The sequence below is a fragment of the Osmerus eperlanus genome, chromosome 9, assembly GCF_963692335.1.
Source record: "Osmerus eperlanus chromosome 9, fOsmEpe2.1, whole genome shotgun sequence".
Lineage (NCBI taxonomy): Eukaryota > Metazoa > Chordata > Actinopteri > Osmeriformes > Osmeridae > Osmerus > Osmerus eperlanus.
Genome location: NC_085026.1, coordinates 3,426,060 through 3,451,021, shown reverse-complemented (window position 1 = coordinate 3,451,021; position 24,962 = coordinate 3,426,060). Strand labels below are relative to the sequence as shown.

The 24,962-nt window shown below is 41.5% G+C and overlaps 1 protein-coding gene across 3 annotated transcripts in view; it reads left to right on the top strand.

Annotated features, from left to right (window-relative positions):
• LOC134027029 (nardilysin-like) overlaps positions 1-24,962 on the top strand; it is a 64,355-nt gene that overhangs the window by 15,729 nt on the left and 23,664 nt on the right. For 2 of the 3 annotated variants that reach the window (XR_009931409.1, XM_062470138.1), the window contains exons 2-22: positions 2,634-2,877; positions 2,986-3,067; positions 3,153-3,306; positions 17,889-17,962; positions 18,143-18,238; positions 18,391-18,513; positions 18,722-18,779; positions 19,424-19,497; positions 19,573-19,642; positions 19,805-19,882; positions 19,952-20,072; positions 20,456-20,514; positions 20,613-20,667; positions 20,746-20,850; positions 20,974-21,100; positions 21,294-21,380; positions 23,274-23,393; positions 23,473-23,524; positions 23,807-23,957; positions 24,076-24,203; positions 24,352-24,514. Coding sequence is in view for 2 of the 3 variants with exons in the window: in XM_062470138.1 (XP_062326122.1) it covers positions 2,634-2,877; positions 2,986-3,067; positions 3,153-3,306; positions 17,889-17,962; positions 18,143-18,238; positions 18,391-18,513; positions 18,722-18,779; positions 19,424-19,497; positions 19,573-19,642; positions 19,805-19,882; positions 19,952-20,072; positions 20,456-20,514; positions 20,613-20,667; positions 20,746-20,850; positions 20,974-21,100; positions 21,294-21,380; positions 23,274-23,393; positions 23,473-23,524; positions 23,807-23,957; positions 24,076-24,203; positions 24,352-24,514 (2,221 nt within the window). In the remaining variant the exon portion in view is untranslated. The remainder of the gene's footprint in view (positions 1-2,633; positions 2,878-2,985; positions 3,068-3,152; positions 3,307-17,888; positions 17,963-18,142; positions 18,239-18,390; positions 18,514-18,721; positions 18,780-19,423; positions 19,498-19,572; positions 19,643-19,804; positions 19,883-19,951; positions 20,073-20,455; positions 20,515-20,612; positions 20,668-20,745; positions 20,851-20,973; positions 21,101-21,293; positions 21,381-23,273; positions 23,394-23,472; positions 23,525-23,806; positions 23,958-24,075; positions 24,204-24,351; positions 24,515-24,962) is intronic. The other variant, XM_062470139.1, reaches the window with a different exon arrangement.

Sequence of the window (24,962 nt, the reverse complement as noted above, 5' to 3'; positions counted from 1 at the left end):
CATTGCATCAAGCCTAGGTTTGTGTAGCTATTTTACCCAGCTCCTGTCGGAAAAATTAGCAGTGTAGCTAAAGCTTTCACTGACAGCATACCAGCTGAACTTTCATAACGTCGTTAGCTAACATTAGCTAGCTACCCTAGGTAGGCTAACGTTAACGTTAGCTAGTCAACTTACGTTAGCAAATTGACAACCATTGGATCATATTAAAAACACATTTGTACATACCTTTGCTGTCACGACAATGTTTTATTTAATATTTGATGGTATAGTTTATTTTAATCTAATTCCACTTAGTAATGCTAGTTATGTACCCTTAGTATAGTTAGTCCTCATATTTAAATTTTAGATTCCTATATGTTTAATGTTTGCATCTTCCTGCCAAAGCAAATTCCTTGTCTGTGCAAACTTTCATGGCGAATAAAACCCATTCTGATTATGATTCTCTCTAAAGTTCCACATGCAAAATAAATAAGGAAACAAAGTTAACAATACAAGTGTATGTTTCTAGCTGCGTTGAATGACCTCCTTCCTAATCTCGGGCAGACTGCTCCAGAACAAATTAAATGGGTGGGCATTTCTTTTCACAAGGGGGGCACACATTTACAAAGCATGTATGAGAGTCAAAATAAGAGCAGACATACATATTCTGCAGGAAAGTGTAGCCCGGGGTATCTGTTCCAGGACAAGATCTCGGGCATAACCTGGCCTACCTCATTCATCAGAGCAACAGAGTTCCATAGATAAAATCTCTATTAAATAGATAATATACCATATTATAATTCCACTGATGAATAGAGAGTGTGCAGTGGTTACAATTTAATTGCCAACATATTTTTGGCTACAGTGCATGCTGATAGTCACAGCTGCCTTTGAGTACCGTAAACATTTTGCCCAGTATTGTGTTTCAACAATTTAAAGAGCAGTCAATCTGTAAACCAAGTGTGTCAGAAAGATGTTTTGAAAAATGTTCCCAAAAATGTTGGTGTTAAATAAGTTGATATATGCAATTCAGGTTTGTTAATTAGGGTTCCTCCGGTAGGAGGAAACCTATTGTTATTGTTAGTATTCCTATTATTAGGGTTCCTCCGGTAGGAGGGAACCTATTGTTTTTGTTAGTATTCCTATTATTATTATTAGGGTTCCTCCCGTAGGAGGGAACCTATTGTTTTTGTTAGTATTCTTATTTTTCTTCTTCATGAAATGGCTCAATAGCTCAAAAAGTCCTTGACCCGATTGTTTTCAAATTTGGCCCAACAGGTCACTCACTACTCCCAGACCGCTAATGGCCCACGTACGCCCATAGGTGGCGCTGTTAGCCACGCCCAAAGTTTACGTGATTTTCCCTGCGCCCCATTTCTCCGAAATGCCTGAAAATTGGTATACATGCCTTATTTCTCATGGGGAACAAAAAAGCCTCAAGGACCTATAAGGTCCACCATGATAGATTTTGCTGTACTGTCCAAATTTTGTACAACCTTTAAAACCATTCTCCTCATAAACCATAGATCCAATTGACTTGAAATGTGTTACAGATGTGTAGAATACCTTTATAGGTGAAATGGAATAAGAAATGCAATACAAAATGGCTGAAAGCGGTGTATTTATATAAAAGTCCACATTGCCTCAATATCTTTTTGTCAATAAATCTAATATCATTTTGACTGATGGTTTTTCAAACCTTATTGGCTTCAAGATGACATGATTCAGAAGTACCATGAGCTACCGTTTCTTAACCTATGTCCCAAATCTGACCAAAGCTAATACTCTGCCCTTTCTATTCATAAAATCTCAACAGTTGGTATGTAGCAGAGAGGATAGACAGACTGACTTGTAACCTTATGCTCATGAGTTCAAATCCCCATTCAGCGTATTGTTGTTGGCCAAACATGAAGTAGTTTTGCTCTCTTGTTGTCCAACTCTTGATCTTCAACAATGTACACATCTTTATAATATTTTGCGGAGGAACCCGCATCTCTGCTTGCAGCTATATTTTATTATTTATATTTTGTGAAGAACAAGAGACATTCTCAGTGCCGCCACTCCCACCACGCTAGAAGGGAAAAACTTATCACTAGAAGGGAAAAACTTAAGGTGACGTTTAAGTCATAGGGGTTAAAACAACTTTTACACCGGATTTCCCAATATCTTTGTTTGATCCAACTTTTCAACTGAGGCTGCTATAGCTTATCACTATTACCTCTTGCAGGGGAAATGAGAAGACAACCTTTTCATTCTACACTTCACTTTTTGTGTTTTGATTAGTAAATGAGAAGCAACAAATGCATGCTTTTAAAGCTATGCAATCTTCATAGATAATAAGTAGGCATTTTTATATAAAATATACAGAAATATCAGTTGTAAAAATTAGTTAATAAACAGACCCATCTGCAACCGACACAAGCAAGCACACCCTACAATTTCCCCAGAAATTTCCCCAGAAATTGTACCCTCTTTAGTTGGTATTGAGTTATATGTTTGGTAATAACGTTTTTTTTTTGCCAGTTTAACCGGGGGTGGGCATCATAAAGGAATTATGCTTAGGGCACCAAAATGGCTAGCAGCGGCACTGGACATTCTTCCAAACTCTGACCCAGATCTGAGGTGTCTGACAACATTTGACCCCCTTCTCATAGGTACATCGAGCTGACCAATGGGTTTCGAGCTCTGCTCATATCCGACTTTAGTGGCGTGTTGACCTCGGATGATGAGTCAGAATGTGCGGATGATGAGGAGGAAGGAGAGGAAGGGCAGAATGATGACTCTGGAGAGGGGACAGAGGAGGATTCTGATGAAGAGGATGATGGGAATGACAGTGACATTGAGAATGTGGATGATGAGATGGAAGGAAAAAGGAAAAAAGGCTTCTCAGAGAAACGGGTAACTGTAATGACCAGTCAGATTTAGTGTGACATAACCTATACAAATGCTGTTTACCTGTTATTGATGCTGTGCAGCCAATGTGACATCATAACCTGTGTGCATTAGTCTGCGGCTGCGTTGTGTGTAGGGGTGGGCAGCTTCAGTGACCCTGATGACCTACCAGGCTTCGCCCACTTCCTAGAGCACAGTGAGTATTATCCCTGAACTCTTACCTCAGGCTGTGGCTTTGCGCCGTAGAGATGTGATAATCTCTTGCTCTTTCTCTCTCTCAGTGGTGTTCATGGGCAGTAAAAAGTACCCTTCCGAGAACAGTTTTGATGCCTTTTTGAAGAAGCACGGTGGCAGTGACAACGCATCCACTGACTGTGAGAGGACAATCTTCCAGTTTGATGTCCAGAGGAAGTACTTCAGAGAGGCCTTGGACAGGTGATTGGATGGGGGCTGGCATGGGAATTGGAAATAGTCCATATAGTACGATATATGGACACAACCTCTGTAATGTTTGCTGACCTCGGTATTCCCCATTGTGTTTACATGTGTGTCTGTTTACAACAAACAATAATTGTAGGAATCTCGGTCTCTCTGTGTTCAAGTATTTGTGTGCACAATTTGTTCAAGAACTGGGCACTGAATGTTGTTGAAAATGTAGGGTGTATTGCTTTGGACCCAAGGACATACGGTGACGCGAGTGTTTGGATTCTTTTTGTATAGCTTAATTAAGCTTTGTATAGCTTTATTATGATTAGGAACCTCTTGTTATTGTCATTTTTATTATTATTAGGATTCCTCCATCAGGATGAAAACTATTATTGTTAGTTTTATTATTAGGAGTCCTCCTGAAGGAGGAAGCCTATTGTTTTGGTTGGCTTTCCTATTATTATTATATTATATTACGGTCTTCTTCTGACAACCGTCTGGTGGTCCCACCGCTCAAGAGCGCCCGGTCCCAACACAAGCTCTTCTCCTGTCTGGCCCCCCAATGGTGGAATCAACTCCCCACCTCTCTCAGAGACACTGACTGTCCCCCCACCTTCAAGAAAATTCTCAAGACGCACTTGTTCCGGGAGTACAACGGTACTTAGGAATGATTTGCTGGACCTGATGTTAGTTTCCTCCAGGGTCACAAATGACTCTTATTGAGAGACTTGTTGCTCTTGTTGGTTAGTTGCAACTGATTTAAAATTCTTGTACTCGCTGCGAAATATATTATTGTTGCTTGATTTTGCTACAGGTACTCTTGCACTTTTGAGGTTCATGTTGTTTAATTGTAACTTGTTTAACTACATGCTCTTGTGGTTTTGGCCTTTGGCACTTATTTGTTTTTTCACAATGTATGCTTCATGTTTTGGCTACCCGCAATGTTTGGGGCTATCTCGTTGTTACGATCAGTGATCTATGCACTTTTGCAAGTTGTAAAATTTGTCATGTTGAAACTGCAGAGCATTAGTAACTACCATACCAAACATGGCCTATGTGAGACAATAGGTGGCGCGTCAATTTTCAAAGTTATGCCATTTGCAGCCCAAATTTGCAGTCCCAAAATTCTGATATTTAGTATATATTCTTTATTTCTCATGAGGAACAAAAAAGCCTCAAGAACCTATTACGTATTGGATTTTTCTGTACAATATTGAAATTTCCAAAACGACAAAATTCTTCTCCTCATGAACCGTAGCTCCGATTGACTTGATTTTGAGCCCTACGTGTGTAGGATACATCTTCCTATAGGGTGGTAAGCAATAAGGAATATATTACAGAATATTACTACATTGACATAGGGACTTGATCTGTCCCAAACACAAGGAAGACACTACAAATGTTACCATGTGCGAAGGCAACTTCATATCTCCAAAAATGATAACATTAAAAGAAATCTAATTTATCGCAAACGCTAAAATAATGCTTTACACATCCGCCGGTCAAAAACTGATACTCTGATTCAATCACAAGTTCATATAAAGACTCTTGATAATGTTTAGTACACGAATCTGAGAAATAGTTTAATGGAAGATGAAAAGTAGATTTATTGTGAATATTTGAAATATGCATGTTTGGCTAATTGCTAGGGCTTCTGCCAATGAACAGTCTCCCTTTCCAAATTCTCACACATCCTGACACACATGCGAGCTTAGGGCCAAGGCTTCAAATCAGGCAGTTGCCATATCCGTGGTTTTCTAGCCAAATCAGGGTACTTTGAAAACAGTGTTGCGGTTGAAACTGTATCAGTGTCATGTGGCAGGTATTTGGGCTACTTCTAAACCTCATGCGGCCGGCCGCCTTATTTTCCGCCTTGGTGTGACCTGCGCTGGTAGAGAGGGAAACAGCACGGATGGGGAAAGTGTGTTGTGAGAGCGAGCAGTAAAAGTTCACTTCCTTTAGTAATGTGCTTCCTCACTTTCATGAAGTAATTGTTGCTCTGTTTCGCTGTTTGGTGGTGAGAGGAATCATGATTAAATAATTTGTTGTAATGAACCAATGAAATGTGACAACGTGACAGCAGAAAACAAGGAAAATATGAATCCACCAGTCATTTTTAAATTTTAACTATGGAGGCATCTATTGGATAAATGTGGTAACTCCAGACTTCCGGTTTGGAACATGTAGTGACAAGACGTGCCAATGAGTCTCCTGATGCCTTGGATTTAACTACCTTACAACTCCCTAATATACGTACTGGCGTCAAGTTAATAATTTCAGTTTTCTTTCATTTGTTATCAAACTTACACGTTCGGAACATGCCAAGCTCTCAAAAAACCAAAGTGGATACAGGGCCGAAGAAATCAACAATTAGTAGCAGAGTGGCTAAGATGGTGACGGCTGCAGCTAGTAACGAACTCCCTGTGATGCTAACAGCAGAATTGGAAAAGCAGCGTGAGAATCTCAAAGAGGACATGGCTACACTCATTCAAGCCTCTCTGGCGCCTATCCAGTCATCAGAATTACAATCAGAATCAGAAAGGGTTTATACGCCATGAAAGTTTGCACAGACAAGAAATTTACTTTGGCAGGAAGGTGAATACATTAAACATATAGTTATCCTAAAACTTAATATGTGGTCATCTATAGCTAATTTTTGGGAAATTGTGGATACACTGGGACAAAGAGTTACATCTGTGGAGATCACAGCAGGCGAGAACTTTGAAGCCATCTCTAAAATGGAGAAGTCCATCTCTGAACTACAGGCTGTGAATGCTGCAATGACAAATCGCATCGATGACTTGGAGAACTGTTCTCGGAGAGCAAACCTCCACATAATAAATGTGCCAGAGGGGAGTGAACCCAACGGTGATATGGTGACTTTCATCTTCATGCTATTGAAAGACATGATGGGGAACCATGTGTTTCCCACACGGCCCGAACTGGACCGGACACACCGTGCTCTAATGCAGAAACCCAAAGATGGTCAGCCACCACGAGCCATCATTGTTGCTTTCCTCAGATATCAAGACTGGGAGAGGGCACTATGCTGGGCTAGGCAGAACAAGATGCAGTATAAGGGACATGCATTAAGGCTATATCCTGACCTTAGTGCCAACCTCTCTAAGAAACGTGCAGTTTACAAGAACGTCAGATCAGCTCTGTATCAGAAGGGGATTCAATTCAGGCTTCTCTACCCTGCGCGCCTACGAGTGTCTTATGATGGCGGGACACTGATGTTCGAGACACCATCGGATGCTGAGGCGTTCTACACTCGGAGGATTGAGAGGAAGGCCGACATTTCTGCTGGTCCTGAACATGAGGATTAACTGAACACTGGCCATTCCATGGTGCTGGGTAACGTAACAGCCATGGCTAGCTCAGTGCGTTATCATAAATTAGCCCTGGGCGTTTCAAGACGTTTGGATTTGTTATTTTATTAGGGCATGTTTATTAAGCGTTATTTCATATGGCTGAATACTGGAACTTGATTTAGGTTTGGAGTTTATTTGTTTCATTGATGTTCAGGAGCTCTCGAAAGAAAAGTTTAGATGATTGAGGTGAATTGTTGGAAGTGTTAACCCTCGTGCTGCCTTCGGGTCACATGACCCAAAGGTTCATAACGAACCATCGTTGTGTTTACCCAATTTTACCCAATACAAAAACAAATACAAATAATTTTCTTTTAACCATTCCAATGTGGGGGGTCTGAGACAGCGCGACAGTTAAAAGAAAATGCTTCACTTTGTTTTTGTATGAGGTAAATTTGTCGCAATACGACGGTGGGTCACAATGACTGATGGGTCAGAATGACCCGAAGATAACACAAGGGTTAAGAAGGGGGACGAATCCTGCACTCTGCCAGTTTGGCGGAGAAAGGGAATGGTCTGGGGAGGCTGGACATTTTTCTTTTCTATATTCACTGTACACTTTTGGGATTTTATAAAAAAAATTCTGTTGAGGGAGGGAGGCGTGACATGTACATGGTTATATATGACTTTTTTTTCTAACGCCCATCACCAAGCACGTGCACAGATAGACCCCTAGTGGTGCCCAAGCATCTGCCCTTTTGTCCTGGATGAGAAAAGTGCCCCTTCTGCTAGAGCCCAATTTTTTCTTCATTCATCAATATTAAAGAATAAAAATGACTCTGTCATCAATTCTCCCCAAATGTGATATCTGACGGGGCATTTATTTGTGTTCTTGTGAGAATTTCGTCTACATGCTCCGCGGCGCTCACAAGCCCCCGCCGCGCCCCTCCCTCCTCCACTTAGTGCTCATGCAGTGCTGAGCGCCAGGCCAAACGGCTGCAGCCTACTTCTTCTCTGACCCACAGCATCAGACAAACAGGTAATGACGGTGTTTGTGCAATCCCCCAACATTGTTTGGTGATAAATTAACCACAACATTCGCGCAGCTGAAAACATTACGTTGCAAGTGGTCCAACGTTTCCTAAATAATAAACAAACGAAAAACTCACGAAATCCGTGATTTCAAAGCCTTGTCCAGCTGTTTACTGACGTTTGTCATGTTTAATGAAGAGAGAGAGAGAGAGAGACAGGTAGGCAGGCAGGCAGGCAGGCAGGCAGGCAGGCAGGCAGGCAGAGAATTTAAAGGCAGTTTTACTGTTCTACAAATTAGACAAGTTCAATAGTTTTGTTTCTTTTAGAATCGTAATTATTGAAATGAAAGGTAGGTCTTAAGTTGAGCTACATGACAGTCTGGTGAGGTATATTGTGGTATATTATTAGTGTAATGCTGCTTATGCTTCAACTCTGTCAGAAAACAGTTTAAAAAAAGTGTGTGTACTGTGTTGTCAGTTATATAGAGATTATGTAAGTAATTCTTGATTATTATGCACAACATTGATTTATCTCATTTACAAAATTTGCAGCATTATGCCAAGAAAAGAGACTCCAAAAGCAGAAGGACAGGGAACTGCAGCAAGCAGCTCAGGGTAGCAGCTATCTTGGATCAGGCCATCAACTAGTAAAACAAATGAGGGAGAATCAGTAACCCTACCTGGTCCAGAGGAGCCCATCACAGATGAGGAAGGACAGACAGAGTGTAGGACTGAGTTATGTTCAGGGGCAGCAACAGAAACAGTGTTTCCTGAGGAGATGAGTCAAGAAGAGGGTGAAGTGACAGCAGCTCCCTTTACATCACATCAAGGGCATGTGGAGGAAAGAGCTGTTGATGAAAGTGAGGATGCAATTTCAAAAATAGCCACCATGCCATATCCTACAGATCCATCCCATGTTGAAGCATTTCACATCAGGTGCAATGAGAGCTACATTGCTATGTGCTGCAGTGTAGGGCCCTGTCAACCAGAATTTTTTTTTCCAACCAAAATGCTGAAGGGCGGTCATTCCAAAAGCATTGGTTTTCTGGAAATGTGTGGCTGGAGTATTCCCCAAGTTCTGATTCAATGCATTGTTTCAGTTGTCGGCTTTTTCTACCTGAAGATGGATATAAAAGCAGAAGGAGTGGAGAAATGGGATCAGAAAGTGGAATAATGCTCTTGAAACAGCATAAAGCAGCACTCTGTCACAGAGGTCCACATGACAAGCATGGTGAGGTGGACCAATTACAAAAAAAGGTACTCCAGACTTCATTTGATGTAAAGGGAGTGGAAGCCAGAGAGCAAGAGAGGCAGACAAACAGAGAGATACTGACCAGGTTAATAGATCTCACAGTGTATCTCGCAAGGCAGGGACTAGCATTCCAAGGTGATAATGAGAGTAACTCAAGTAACAACCGTGGTAACTTTCTGGAACTCATGAATCTATTTTCCCGCTATGACAGTGTGCTGAAGATGCATACAGAAAATATTGGAAGAGTGAAAGTCACCAAGAAAAGGCCCCAGATGTCACTGCTGTCAAACAGAAGCCAAAATGACCTGATCACAGCACTGGGTACTTGGAGGGAGATCCAAAGAGAAATCCAAGAAGCTGAAATGTACTCTATTCTCTTGGATGAGCCCACCAATGTTTCCCACAAAGAACAGGTGTCATTTGTAGTGCGATATCTACATCAAAAGCAAATAAAGGAGAGATTTATCGAAGCAACATTGATACAACAACAGGCCAGGAGCTGGAGAATACTGTAGTCTCCCTAGTAGAAGAATGGTCTGGAGCTGAAAAACATGTATGGTCAGGGCTACGATGGAGCAGCCAACATGAGTGGCATGTACAAAGGTCTTCAAGCCAGAATACGCACACTCAATGAGAAGGCCCTCTATGTGCACTGCGAAGCACACTGCCTGAACTTTGTCCTGGTGGAAGCCTCAGTCAAATAAGCACTTTGTGACCTTCTTTAACCTTGTGGGGAAGCTGTATGCCTTTTGCAGTGGCTCCTCAAAGCGCCTTGCTGCTTTAGATTGCAGCAGTCACTGCATCCAGAGGGACACATTGTGGAGCTCAAGAGGCTGTCAGATACCCGTTGGTCTTGCAGGGAACAAGCACTGAAGGCCCTTCAGAGAAATCTGGAAGCTATAATGATGCTCCTCAATGAGATCTGTGAAATAAATCCACCTGACCTGGCCCTAGGGGATGCAAAAATTTACAAAAATGCGATTAACCTCGCATTTATCCTCCATGGAAATCACCACCCCAGCATTTGAAGTCACCGCTCTTGCATCAAACGCTCTGCAGGAAGAAAACCTGGACCACTCCACAGCCTACAAGCTAATTGATGGTGTAATTCACATAATACAAGCATTGAGAAGATTGCCGAGATATTTCAAGGTGCGTCAGAGAAGGCAGAGGCTCTCAACATTCCTTTACCTACTGTTGTGCCTGGTCAGGAGAGGAAACGGAAAGTCCCAGTGCGTTTCCAACACAGCACAAGTGCATCACAAGTGAGTTCTGAGATTGACTCTGTAGAGTCATACTACAGGTCAAATGTGTACTACACATTTATTGATACCTTGACAAGAGATGGCACCAAGGATGTTCCTGTGAATATCCTTTACTTCATTCAGAGCAGAGTTTTGATAAGTTTTAAGTTAGAATATTTTTTTTATTATTTTACATATTATTTGGTTATACAATATGGCCTTGTTTTGTCAGTTTTTGCCTGACATTCATTTATTTATTCAATTTGATCATTATTTTTTTATTATTATTATTTTTAATTTCATAAATAATTTTGGCGATGGGTGCCCTTTTTTGGGGTTTCAGCACCTGCCCCCCAAAATGTCTGTGCACGTGCCTGCCCATCAATAATACTCTAGAATTAATTACTTTTTTATTGATAAAAAAACTGATGAACTCTTTGGAGAAGGTTGAATACGGCACCATCGTAGAATCAGACCATCTCTCTTTCGATCACATCTACACTAGTCGTCCTCAGTGGCGCTTTAATACTACATTATTATCAGATGAGATGTTCTGCAATTTAATCTCTATAGCCATCAGTAGTTTTTTGGAAACTAATTGGACAGACTCAGTTTCTCCGTCATTACTTTGGGAAACACTAAAAGTAGAGGGGAAATAATAGCATATACAGCCTATCAGAATAGAGAAAGAAAAAAAAACAGTTGATGGATTTAATATTGGATCTAGATAGGAAGTGCTCCGTATCTTCAAGCCCATGACTCTACAAAAAGAGAATAAATCTTCAGAAACATAGGAACTTATTATGCGATGGCGTGGGATGTTTTATGAATATGATGAAAAGGCGGGCCGGCTTCTGGCTCATCAACTAAAATCTAAATCGGCCTATTCTAAAAGCCCAACTAAAATCTAAAACATATTTCTCAAATTGAAGATGCAACAGGAAAGCTGACCACAGATCCTTTAAAAATAAATGATTAACAAATACATGAAAATTACGTATAATTTGTATAATTCAGATCATTTAAAGATATAACTTTTCTTGATTGTTTTGGATAAAATACAATAAAATAAAGTTCCCACCCTCTCTGATGGACAAAAAGAGCAATTAGATCAACCGCTGGCTGTCATGCAAAACGGAAAGGCCCAGGGCCTGATGGCTTCTCCATTGATTTTTATAAGAAATGTTCTGGTCAATTAGCCCTCTGTTGTTAGATATGTTTAACCACTCCTTGTCCCAAGGTAAATTACCAGGTTCCCTTACTGAAGCATCCATTACACTTTTACTGAAACCTGGTAGGGATGCATCTAAATGTGGTTCATACCGACCTGTGTCGCTGTTAAATTCTGATGTTAAAATATTTCTCTAAACTGTTAGCTATGCGATTGGAGGCACCCCTGCCACACCTGATTTCAACCGACCAGACTGGCTTCATCAAAGGGAGGTATTTATTTTCTAATGTGCAACGTCTTTTAAATGTACTTTACAGCCCTTCGCCTAATGTCGTACCAAGAAGGAAAAAGCATTTGACCGTGTAGAATGGGATAATCCTTTTTTTTTTGCTTTAGAACTATTTGGTTTTGGTTTAACATTTAACCAGTGGATCCGACTTCTTTATTTCTCCCCACAAGCATCGGCGGTCACAAACCAGCTGCGCTCACACAGTTTTTCCTTATCTAGAGGTACTAGACAAGGTTGCCCACTTAGTCCACTTTTATTTACAATAGCAATAGAACCATTGTCCCTTGCTTTAAAATCTACACCCTCAATACAGGGTATTCCCAGATGGGGAGTGGAAAATAAAATATCATTATGTGGATGACATGTTGCTCTACATATCAGACCCACTGTTAGAACTCGATGAAATACTTTCACTGTTTCGCTCTTTTGGACAGATTTCTGGCTACAAACTTTATCAAAAGGCAAATATTTACCTGTAAATAAATCAGCGATGAGAATCCCAGATCATGCTTTACCATTTCATATATCAAGGTCAGGTTTTAAATATTTGGGCATTAACATAACTCCTGCCTTCACAAATCGTTTTGATGGGAACTTTGCCCCACTTATTGTTAAACTTAAATCAGACCTACAAAGGTGGGATATCTTACATTTGACCTTAGCTGGCAGAGTGAACTGTGTCCAAATGAATATATTACCAAGGTTTCTATTTTTGTTTCAATGTCTCCCTATTTCTTATCAAAATCCTTTTTCCATCAGATGGATTAATTTCAAGATTCATATGGAACAGTAAGACTCTTAGGATAGGTAAAGACATACTCCAGCGATCAAGAGCAGTAGGTGGGTCGGCCCTCCCTAATTTTAGGAGCTATTACTGGGCAGCAAACATCCACAAAATAACATATTGGGTACAATCTCCAGATACAGACTTGTGCAAATTGGAGTGCAGGTCATGTCGACCTCTACGTGCTCTGGTCTGATCTAGATTCCTTGTCAAGATGTTGCAGTTTACATCTAACCCGGTGGTCATCTCCATTCTCAGAAAATGGACTCAGTTTAGATGGCATACTAACACGAGGGGAACACTTTTGACTCAGAGCCCGCTGTGTAACAATCACACGTTTTTTATCAGCCAAATTAGACCATACCTTTGCAGGATGGTATAGGAAAGGGATTCAAAGATTTAGTGATCTTTACAGGAATGGGATATTTTCTAGTTTCGATGACTTGATTTCCAAATATGACCTTCAACTAACTGACTTATTTTGTTACTTTCAAGCTCGCCAATTTGTTAACCCTTGTGTTATCTTCGGGTCATTCTGACCCATCAGTCATTCTGACCCACCATCGTATTGCGACAACTTTACCGCATACAAAAACAAAGTGAATCATTTTCTTTTAACCGTTGGGCTGTCTCAGACCCCCCTCATTGCGAAGGTTAAAAGAAAATAATTTTTATTTGTTTTTGTATTGGGTAAAATTGTGTAAACACAACAATGGTTCGTTATGAACCTTTGGGTCATGTGATCCAAGGGTTAAGAGCCATAGCTCACAATTTCCTGCTCTCCTGGATAGGTCCCTCGTGGACTCACTTTTGGAAGTTCCTCCTTGGTTGAAAGGTTCCACAGCACATTCCTATTCGATGATTATTCTACGTGATAATGTTAAGATAGACAAGATCAAAACTGCGTGTGAAAAGGAACACAGAACTGAAATTTCAGAAGACGTATGGACTAAAGCTCTAACAAGAGTGAACAACAGCACTTTCTGTGCAAGACTGGGTCTAAATCAATTCAAGGTTGTTTATCGCCTACACTGGTGTAGAGCTAAGATATCCTCATTCTATCTTAATGTAGATAGCAAATGTGTGAGATGTCGTGTTAATTTAGCTGACCTGACACATATGTTTTGGTCATGCCATACACTAGCAGGATACTGGTCAACTATATTTGATGTATTGTCTGAAGTTCTTGGGGCGACTTTGTAACCATGCGCTATCATTGCCATATTTCGTGTACCAGATGAAGAAACAAGCTTTACACTAAAACAACTCGACATTTTTCAACATATGCAAATAGTCCCCTCTTTTACATCAGTCAATCTGCTCTTGAAATCCAATCAGAATGACTGATTTCACCTGGCTAGAACTAGTTCACACTTTCCCCTGTGCTGATGATATGACTTACTGAAATTATGTTAGCAGTCATTTTATGCCAAGGCCCAGCAAACTTTGCAAACACAAAATGTATGCTCCCAATACTTTTGTCCACGGCTGTAGTAATCCACTATGGTGGGTCATGATAGAGTTTTGAAGGCATGTCGTCCTTCACAGAAATCTTATTTGTGTATTCATGTTTCAATTCCAAGTATGTATTTCCTTTTTAATTGTCTGTATTTTTAATACTTTCTTATTTGGTCAAGTCGGTTGGGGATGGTGTGGGCCGGGAGGGGGGTAACTTTTGAACCGTATGACTGATTTTCAAAAATGAGATACCGTTGGATTCCCTGGATCAAGACAAGTTCAACTCACACTCAGGGAGAGAGACAAAACAAGGGCCAGAACAGGGCTGGAACACACACAGAGAGACAGCAGGGGCAGGGAAAACAATCTAAGGACATTAGACAGAGTGGCTGATGGGCCTTACTTTTGGACAGGAATAATTGACTTTTTCAACTGATACCATCTGGCCCAACACACATTGTAGCCCTAATTCTCCCTGTCTCTTAGTCTCTTATTTTAAATGTAACTGGAGAGTAGCCAAAACAACTGCAATACAACATTGTCCACCATCTTCTTTAGGACTGAATGGGTTACTGTCACGGTGTGAGGTGGGGTAGGACCCAAATGCAAGGGAGTACGCAGCCATACTGAAAACACTACAACGTGAAAACTGCATTTTCAAATGTATCCACTGAATGTGACAAAAACACTGTCTCAGTGTGGACTGAAGGCCAAAACAGAGAAATAAATGCCTTTTCAAACAAAAACATATTAGTGTGAAGCCTTAGATAAACAATTGTAAAACAACAGATTGAGTAATCAAATTTTTGTAAAAGCATTATTTAATTATTCCAAAACTATACAAAACAACAAACCCAAGCTTTAAAAAAAATCTGGTTTTGACATATAACAAGGAAGAAATAACATTACCCTATTTCTTGCAGATACCAGCATGAACAATATGGAATAATCAGACAAAGGGTTTGTGTTTATGTGTATGGTTATTTCATTATAAAATAATAATAAAACCATAAAGAAGCCATTATACTTGTGTGGTTTTGAGTTCCAAAACTGACAAATCTATATTACGGCCCTATTTTGTGTTTGTCAGTACAGATGGAAAAATACAAAAACAAATGGCTACCGAATACACGGGCCACGCACAAACTCCAATTACACTAACACCAATAAACTGAACGAACCGACATCTTAATACCATCTACGTCACGACCATTGCACTGTTCAGTATATATGATGTAAACAAAGATCCTATTGCAACGGGATTGGCAGTATATAGGCTGTTGAGTGGAATGGATTACTCTACAGTATACCCCTGTGCAAAATGATTCCTATTTAGTGCAATTTAAAGAGTTAAATATAGTTAAGTTAAACAAGTCTATTTTACTTGTTGTTTTGGTTGTGTGTTTGGTTCATTGCTATTAGAAAGGGTGTACTGGCTTTGTTATGCTATTATATTATCATTATATCAGTGGCATAAAATGGTCTTAAACGGTTGTAGATTAAAACCAACAGTAAAAGTTAAAGGTGAAGTTTTAAAAGTCTTCACCTAGAGGGTCTGGTCTGGTGAAGAAGTCTGTCATTAACCACTGATCAATTAACAATAATAAAGATTACAATAATGATGACTATATTACTTTTATACTGTTTTGAATGTTTTGAATATAATAGACAATGTTTACAATATTAGCTCATGAGAACATGACCTTTGGTCATGTCCAGGTGAGAAAAATGCCTATGTAGTCATTATGCTGTTTGCTAAAGCTTGCTTATGCCCGCATAGCCATAAGTTAGTCATTTTGTAGGATGCGACTAGGAAATTGCAGGTCACATGTAACAGGTCACATGTAACAGGTCACATGTAACAGGTCACATGTAACAGGTCACATGTAACCCTTATTCATAGTTGTCAGTCACGTGACATCCGTGGTGACCTGGAGGGCAGAAAGCTTCTGGCGATGGCGGCTCACACCGTTGAAACGCAGCAAAAGCCGCCAAATTTACCTTTCCACGTTTCTTTAGACCACCTCTTAACTAAAGAAAAGGAAAGATATGGACACAAACTGCAAGTGTTGGGCACTTGCAATCCATATACAGCACCCAACGCTGTATTTCTGCCCCTAAAAACAGCAAGGTTTTTATATAAACTCTTCAAAAAATGTTCGGAAACGTTATTTAAGTCGATTATTCCTCCCCTTCAATAATACCAATTGGTATTGTATTTTATATTGTTGGAAAGCCTGATTAGTCACCTTTATAATGAGGTACAACTTGTAAGGATTGTGCTTTTGTTGAATGAGCAACACAGCTAACCATGTGGGTAGCGGCCCCAAAAAATGTGCCAAAATCCTCTGCAATATTCTTCTGTTGGTATTCACTCTCGGATCAAATTGTTGTTTGAATGATTTTATGTTAATCGATCTGTTGACCAGCATGGCTGCTCTCATCCTCCTCTTGGTATGAAAAGGAAGGGAGAACGAGCACACGCGGGTTTTATTAGGGACCTGTTTCTGATTGGTTGTTGAATTGGGGTTTCTGATTAGTTCTACCAACTTATGCTAACCAATTGGAAAATAATATATAAAATAAGTATTTTTATTAATTTTCTTTTAAAACAAAATCAAACCATCACTTCAGACTAACATCAAATAGAAATAGTGTGTAAATCAAATCCATGGATATTAGATTTTAACCTGGGTTACACCAGGTTACCAAAGTGTATAGTGCCAGGCAACATTGAATTAGGAAAATCAGAGGAATTTCAAGGCTATTTCTAGGAGCCCTTCTAACCCTAACCCTGTCTAAAGATTAAACAAAAGCTATCTAGTACCATGAATTTGATCTTCTTTCTGTGCTTGCGAGGCTTTGTTGATTGTCACCCCCCTACCATATTGGGATACTATTTAACTTCCCTTCATTCCTGTATTCTTTGTCCAGTCCTCTGGGATGCTCAGCTTGAGTGTATCAGACATCTGCACTTTACATACAGTTCCAGTCAAAAGTTTGGACACATTTTCCAATTCAATTGTAATAAATACTTAGATTTAGGGCCAACCCCAATACTACCCCTTACCCCTAGCCCTTACTTTTGCGCGTTCACGTGAGAGCTAGTGGTGTCCCAATACTCTTTTTGAGCTAGGGGTAGGGCTAAGACGAAGGGGTATACACCCCTTAAAACCAAGTGAAAACGAAAGCTTACTTGAAACCTAGGGGTATGTTTATACAGCGTGACCGGCAACAATGGCGGCCAGATCATCCAGAGAGTCCGATAAATTTAATATTTTCGTCTTAAATAATTCATTACAAAATTATGACAGTCTTGTTTTGTTCTATACACAGTCCTGTACATATATATTTGCAACCATGTTCCTAACTGAAACTTTTTTTTAAATCGCTAGTTTGCTACGGTAATGTTACATTGCTGATTTGCACAACAGTCCCACATTTCTTTGACTAGCATGTCTACAGTTTTAACTAAACTCCATTAGCAGCGAATTTTGTTTGATATCAATGCATAACACTACTTGCTTTGGAGATATCAATACGTGCTAGATGATGTACCCGTAACCAGACATCCCAAGTCTCCCGGAAGTTCAGGGAGTCTCCCGCATTTCAATAGCGGCTCCCTGACGCGCGCAAATGCTATACAATCTCCCGGAAAGGAGTCTCTGCAGGTTGAGATGTCTGCGTAACCAAGTGGCGTCCCATTTCTTAGGGGTATGTAGTCCTTACCCCTCAGCTTCGAGGGCCAAGGGCTGTGGGGAAAACTAAGGGCTAGGTTTAAGGGGTAGGGGTAAGGGGTAGTATTGGGATTGGCCTTTAGTCTTGAACTTTTTGGCAACGCATTTGGCAACTGACTTAATTGACTTTCACAGCAATTGGGTACAATAAGAGAATTCCTCACTGGTCAAACATAAAGAGACAGAATGACCACAATCTTGATCAATCTTCTTGTGCCAGTCTAAAGGTGATTGCAGTGTCCTAGTGCTGATTGGCGTACCATTCTCCTCCCCCATTTTTTTCTACACCTCCACCCCTCTCCATCTCTTCACAGGTGGGCCCAGTTCTTTATCTGCCCCCTGATGATCCGAGACGCCATCAACAGGGAGGTGGAGGCTGTGGACAGTGGTGAGTAGCATTCTGAGTAACTCCCCATCCAACCGCCCTTTCCAAAAAAGTTTTAATTATAAACTAAAGATAAGCTATGTCTGTGTAAGTTAATGTACTGTATTCTGCTCTGGATTGCGTTTCTTACGTAAGGATGTCTGTGAGTTGGTTAAGCGGCATCTGTTGCTCTCTTTTTGGCAGAGTTCCAGAGGGCCAAACCGTCTGACTCCCACAGGAAGGAGATGCTGTTTGGGAGTCTGGCCAAACCCGGCCACCCCATGAGCAAGTTCTGCTGGGGTGAGACAGTCAGGCACACTGTAGTCTTAGCCTACACACACCTGGGGGTAATACACACTGTAGTCCAAACATAAACACACGTAGTGTGTAGTCACATCTCCATAATCCGGATTATTATACTGAATTAGAAGTTGCATCCATTGCATTGCTAGGCAATGCCCAGACCCTGAAGCAGGAACCAAGGAAGAAGAACATCAACGTGTACAAGCGTATGCACTCCTTCTGGAATAGACACTACTCCGCCCACTACATGACCCTGGCAGTGCAGTCTAAAGGTCAGACTGAGCAATCAATCCCGTCCACAGCAAGGACTGCAGCACATCTACAGCAAGGACTGTCAATCTATACCTGAGTAATTAATTATGGTTTATGGGAGAGTTCCATACTCTAGTGTAGTGGACCAGGATCAGACCCTCTGATCCTTAATCCCATCCCTCTCTCCATGTCCATCCCCCCGTCCCCCGTCCCCCCTCCCCCACCCAGAGAAGCTGAACACTCTTGAGGGGTGGGTGAGACAGATCTTCAGCGATATACCCAACAAGTAAGACCTCTTTTCCTTTGTTCCTTTTCTTTTGTCCACCACCTCCCCCTCTTTCTTACTCTCACTCATAATCGGCCTTTGTTATACCAGTATTTCCCATACATTGATTTATTTGTGGCGGCACGCCACAATAAAAATAATTGCGCCACAAATTTCGCGCAGCGCATTGATTCGCTCAGCCCCTTCTTGCTTTTCTCTGTCTCACTACAATGGACCCATCTGTGAATAGCCCGGATAGATTCAAGAAATATAATAATATTCAAAGTTAAACACATTCAGAAAATATAACAATATGAGTCCAACATAACGTTTATATTACGTGAAGCTCCAAAAACAATTTTGCACTCAAATAATGCAAAAAACATTCTCAAACTTGTTGACGTCCCTATCTACACTCACATGTAACTGATACTAGGACATAGGTTTGGGTTGAGCCCAACATTTTTACAATGTCTGGCTCCGCCCCTGCCTACTGCCACAAATATAATCACGTTCTGTGTGAAACACTGTATACCCATTCCTATTGTCTTCGCCCAGCTCCAACACACTTCCATAGATGAGTAAGAGTCATTATTAATAATGGGCTGTTAATTACATGCCATTCATCTCACTTTTAATGTTGCTATCTGCTACCATGGGGATAGCGGTCTGCCCAAACCAGACTTTTCCAAGCAGGTGGAACCCTTTGATACCCCAGCCTTCAACAAGCTTTACAGAGGTACAGTCTAAATAACTCTTTAACTGTTTTACAAGCTTATTTATAGATTATTGGTAAGTTTAATGTGTATTACAGTGGTTCCTGTGAGGAAGGTGCATGCCCTGACCATCACCTGGGCTCTGCCCCCCCAGGAAAAGCACTACAGGTGGGTCACACTGCTACCAGGGACACAGAAGAAACTTAGAGAACTTTCTCTTATTCACCTGCTGTCTCACATTATCTCTTTCTTTGCCGTTCTCCCACTTTTTCTGTTTCTTTCTCACTCTGTCTGTCTGTCCATATCGCTTTATCTTTCTACCTCTCTCAGGGTTAAGCCTGTCCACTATATTTCATGGCTAATTGGTCACGAGGGCACTGGGAGCATCCTATCAGTGCTCAGAAAAAAGTGAGTGAGATCAGTGTGTGTGTATATTTATATATACTGTAAATATAAACATCTCTGCCCTGTGTGAAGGTGCTGGGCCCTGGCCCTGTTTGGAGGGAACAGTGAGACAGGTTTTGACCAGAACACCACCTACTCCATCTTCTCGATCTCCATCACTCTCACAGATGAGGGATTCCAGAACCTCTACCAGGTTTAATCATCTCTCAATCTCTCTTGTTCTCTCTTTTAACTTTGTATCTCTTTAATACCCAACCTGTGGGTATCCAGATCTATCAGTATCTCTCTTTGTATCTCTGTTTCCCTTTATCACTGTTCCTTTTAGTATGTTTCTCCAAGTACTCTTCCTGGAATAGGAAAACCTACTGGAAGGGACAGTACGGTAGCTATCAAAGAACAGACTTGGACACCCGGATTAACTGTTTCTGTATTTCTCTTTGCGCTACTGTCTCAGCCGTGTCTGCTGTGTCTGCCTTGTCTTAGCTGTGTGTCTCCAGTGGATGTTCTTTCCTGTATTTCCTGTATTGAGTCACTATTGGGGGCTGTAGACTGACTTGACTCTGTCTCCATCTGCAGGTGGCTCATTTGGTGTTTCAGTATCTCAAGATGCTGCAGGACCTTGGCCCTCAGCAACGGTAATGCACACACACTTCTCTGGGGCTCAATATCTGAAAATGGAGGAAGCAAGCCCGAATTTTGGTTCTGTGAACATGTCACGCCTCCCTCTCTCTAGAGTATACGAGGAGATTCAGAAGATTGAGTTCAATGAGTTCCACTACCAGGAGCAGGTAATCCCTGTAATTCACACCACTGTGAAATTAGAAAATAGCTGCTGCATTAACAAATGTGCAAATTTTTCCTGTCAGACTGATCCTATAGAATACGTGGAAGACATCTGTGAGAACATGCAGCTGTTCCCCAAACAGGACTTTCTGACGGGAGACCAGCTCATGTTCGAGTACCAACCAGAGGTGGGGGCCGTCACACATTTTGCATTGTGTGTGTGTTCATGCAAAATATGTATGTTTGTGTGTACTGTACATTATGGTTGTATGTGTGTTTGTGTGAGTGTGTATTAACCCTGTCAAGTCCAGCAGGTGATTAGTGCAGCCCTATCTTTCCTGACCCCAGAGAGAGCCAACCTCATGTTGCTTTCTCCACAACATGAGGGACTCTGTCCCCTGAGAGAGAAGTGGTTTGGAACACACTACAACATGGAGGGTGAGACAGAGTGTGTGTGTTATGTGCATGTGTGCAAAGGTCTATACATTGTGTGTGTCACATGTGGTGACAGGTGGACCCAAATGCAGGAAAACTCAGACAGGATCAAGGGAACTAACATTATATTTATTTAACCCAAAATTTGGAACATGAACGACAGACCTACTGATAGGTGTTCTGTTCTCTGTGGTAGATATCAATCAGGAATGGAAGGATCACTGGTCAGGAGGGCTGGAGCCCAACAATGAGCTGCACCTTCCTGCTGAAAACAACTATATTGGTGAGTGGAGATGATGATCAGGCTGATTATAATGGTAATAGTGATTATAAGGCTTTGTTGATCGGCATGTCAGATTGCATGTCCTGCCCCCCTTCTGCTGTTTACCGGCCCCTGCCCCCTTCCCCTCTGATGTGTTGTCAGAAAAGTTGAAGATGTAACTTTTTTTTCCAGTATAAGAATTAAACTGTGTTCAGCATTCTTTGTGTGCAAAGGGAGGCCTACCCCCAAATGTGAACTCTGGGTAACACTAGGCTTACGTAAACAAGGTGACTTGGGCTGACCACTATCTTACTGGAGAGGCCATAAAATATGTTTAACCTTATCTGTAGTAAGTGAATCATATGGTCAGCCTAGGAGGGGTCAGAAAACTTTGTAAGTTTCCACTGCTAGGGACTCACGCACACATGTGCACGTGCGCGAGACCTCTGGGATCGATCACATTGACAGCTGATATGCAGGGGAGGAGACTTTCCACCAATATGTTTAAATGGTCTTACATGAAGACTTGAGAACCAGACAAACTTTGTATCACCATGGCGTGTGATGTTTTGTCTCCTTGTGGGCCGGCCACAAGCAATAACGCTTTCTTAACTGCTTCACCAACTGACTTTTTGGGTTTATGTAAGGACAGTATTGAGTACCGTGAAATTTCACTGGTATTGGTACCGACTCCTGACATTTTGGTACTGTGACAACACTACCGACATGCATGGATATAATGGATATTACGGATATAATATAGCAAAAACAAACATTGCTATGCCTGGTACACAACTGTAACAACAGCTGGGAAAGGAAAACCAATTTCAGTCAAGACAAATCACGTATTAGATTTGAGCATTTATTGTTACATGGCAATAGAGATATAATCCCCCTGCTGGAACATACAGACAGCATGGGGGAGAAGGGGATGGTGGAGGGCTGCAGCAGTACTGATCATACAACAACCGGGGTGAGTGTGTGCGTATCCGCGCGTCTTTTAAAGAAGCCTTATCGGACATGGCCCAATGAATATGCACTGCTAACGTGGGTGTAGTAGTAGGCGGAGGAAAGGAAGATGGAGTAAGACGCCTTACGTCCCCAATAAATGAATGACGCGCGCTGCCCGATTGCCCTGCCTGAACTAGCTGCGCTTATGTAGGGACATTTGGACAAACTGTTGTTGAGCCCAGGTGCGGACAAAGAGAACAGTCAGTCAAGCAGGAGGATTAAGTCAAATAGCATTTACTGAGGCAAAGTTTCAGGCAGTATATCCAAAATTTCAAATCCAAGAAGGGAATCAAGTATAGCTGTAAGGAACAATGAAGGGGCCAAGCAGTCCAGAGCAGGAGAGAGCCTCCATGGCACTTGTTCTACAACCAAGTCACAATAACCTGTTATTCTTATGCAACAGACCAAGTTTGGTTTAAATATCTATTTGCGTAATAGTGAGTGTTTAAAGTGATGGTTATGTAGTATTTTATGATGGATTGAATGTGTTTTAATACCTGTCTACAAACAAATTTCCCCTAGTGGGATCAATAAAATTGACTGACTGACTGATTTTCTGGTATAGCACCCCATGCGGCTGATTAATGCCAAACTGAATTGGCTGTACCGGACTAATGGTTGAAAGATATATATATATATCAATATGATCACTTGTGTGATGCTCAGTCTGAAGATCATCTGTGCCAATTTTGGCAAAGATTGACAAAGGTTTGTGACCTGTAAATAATTTTTAAGCTTTTCGTTAAAATGAGGAAATAACATATTCGATAAAGTCCGAAAATATATATAACCGTAAACAGTCTTGCAATACTTGATAAAGATTAATATTTCTTACATGTGTACCTCCTCCTACCCCTGTCCCCATCCTCTTCTGCTGCATACCTTCTGCTGGGGTGCCTTTAGCCACTGACTTCACCCTGCAGCCCCCTGACATCCCCAATTCTCACGTCCCAGTCAGGATTGCCACCAGCGGCCTGGGCTGCATCTGGTACAAGAAGGATAACAAGTTCAAGATCCCCAAAGGTGAGAGAGTGTGTGTGTGTTTGTATGTGTGCTAGAGATGTACTACCACCAATGTAACTTGTTTCTTCTTGTCTTGTAGCCTACGTGCGTTTCCACCTAATCTCTCCTGTCATCCAGACATCAGCTAAGAAGTAAGCTCCTTCCCCTATTCTCACATACCTATAACCCAGCACTACTAGCACTCATTGGTTTTTCTGTTAACAAACTCAATATAAAGTATTTGGTCACTCTCTCTTTCCCTGCCCAATCTATCACCTCTACCCTTCCCCCACCCCACTCTCCCTCTCTTGTTTTCCCTAATCCTTTATTTTCCTCATCACCCTTTCCTCTTCTCATCTGGACCCCCTTCCTCCCTCACACACCATAATTTGTCCCCCCCCATCTCTCTTCTCCCCCTTCCTCCCACTCCCCAGTGTGGTTCTGTTTGACCTCATGGTGAACATCCTGGGTCACAATGTTGCAGAGCCTGCCTACGAGGCTGATGTTGCCCAGCTGGAGTATAAACTGGTTGCTGGGGAACATGGCCTGGTCATCAAGGTCAAGGGCTTTAACCACAAGCTTCCTGTGAGTCAGTTATTGTTATGCTAACGGTGGGTGATGATTATGATGGTGGAGGTGATATTTATGATGGTGAATGTAGTGATATTTATGATGGTGGTGTTGTATTTTCCTCCTACCGTAGCTGCTGTTGCATCTAATCATAAACTACCTGGCTGACTTCTTAGTCTCTGCCGATGTCTTCAGCATGTTCTCAGAGCAGCTTAAGAAAGCCTACTTTAACGTCCTCATCACGCCAGAGAAGCTTGACAAGTGAGTTGTGTGTGTCTGTGCAAGTGTCTGCAAGACACGTTTTCTGTCTCACCAGTAAAGAAAGTAGTACCATCATCCTCCCACCCAGTCCCCCACTTTCTCATATTTATAACCTCACTCTGTCTCACCACCTCACCCTGTCCATCAGGGATGTGCGTCTGTTGATCCTGGAGAGTTCTCGCTGGTCCATGGTGGAGAAGTACCAGGTCTTGTGTGGGAGCCTAACTGTGGAGAAGCTTATGGAGTTCAGCAGAACCTTCAAAGCCCATCTCTACGCAGAGGGACTGGTGCAGGGAAATTTAACCAGTGCGGTGGGGATCACAACACACACACTCGCACAACCACACAGTAATGAACACTGACATGTAGTGTTGTCACAAAAACCGGTACCCTGGTACAAAGTCAGTATTCAAAAAAGAAAGAAAAACGGTATGATACCAGAATTTCTGAAGTACCACATTGCAGAGTTAAACCAGTTAAATTGGCAACACTGGACAAGCAGCTAATGCTGCAGCGGGCTCCACTCAAAGTTGACCAGAAAAGTGGAATAGCCACGTATGGAAATAGCTTCGGTGTAAAGCAGATGACAATGAAAACATTGTCGATCACCCAAAAAAATATTGCCAAACGTCACTGTTCAGGGCTCTCAAGTTTTATCAAAAGTTTGGCATTAGATTACCATACACGTAATGTATAGCGTGACTCTCACGGCAAATGTGTGAGACTTGAAAGCCCAGACCGTTCGTGTCCTTTATGGTT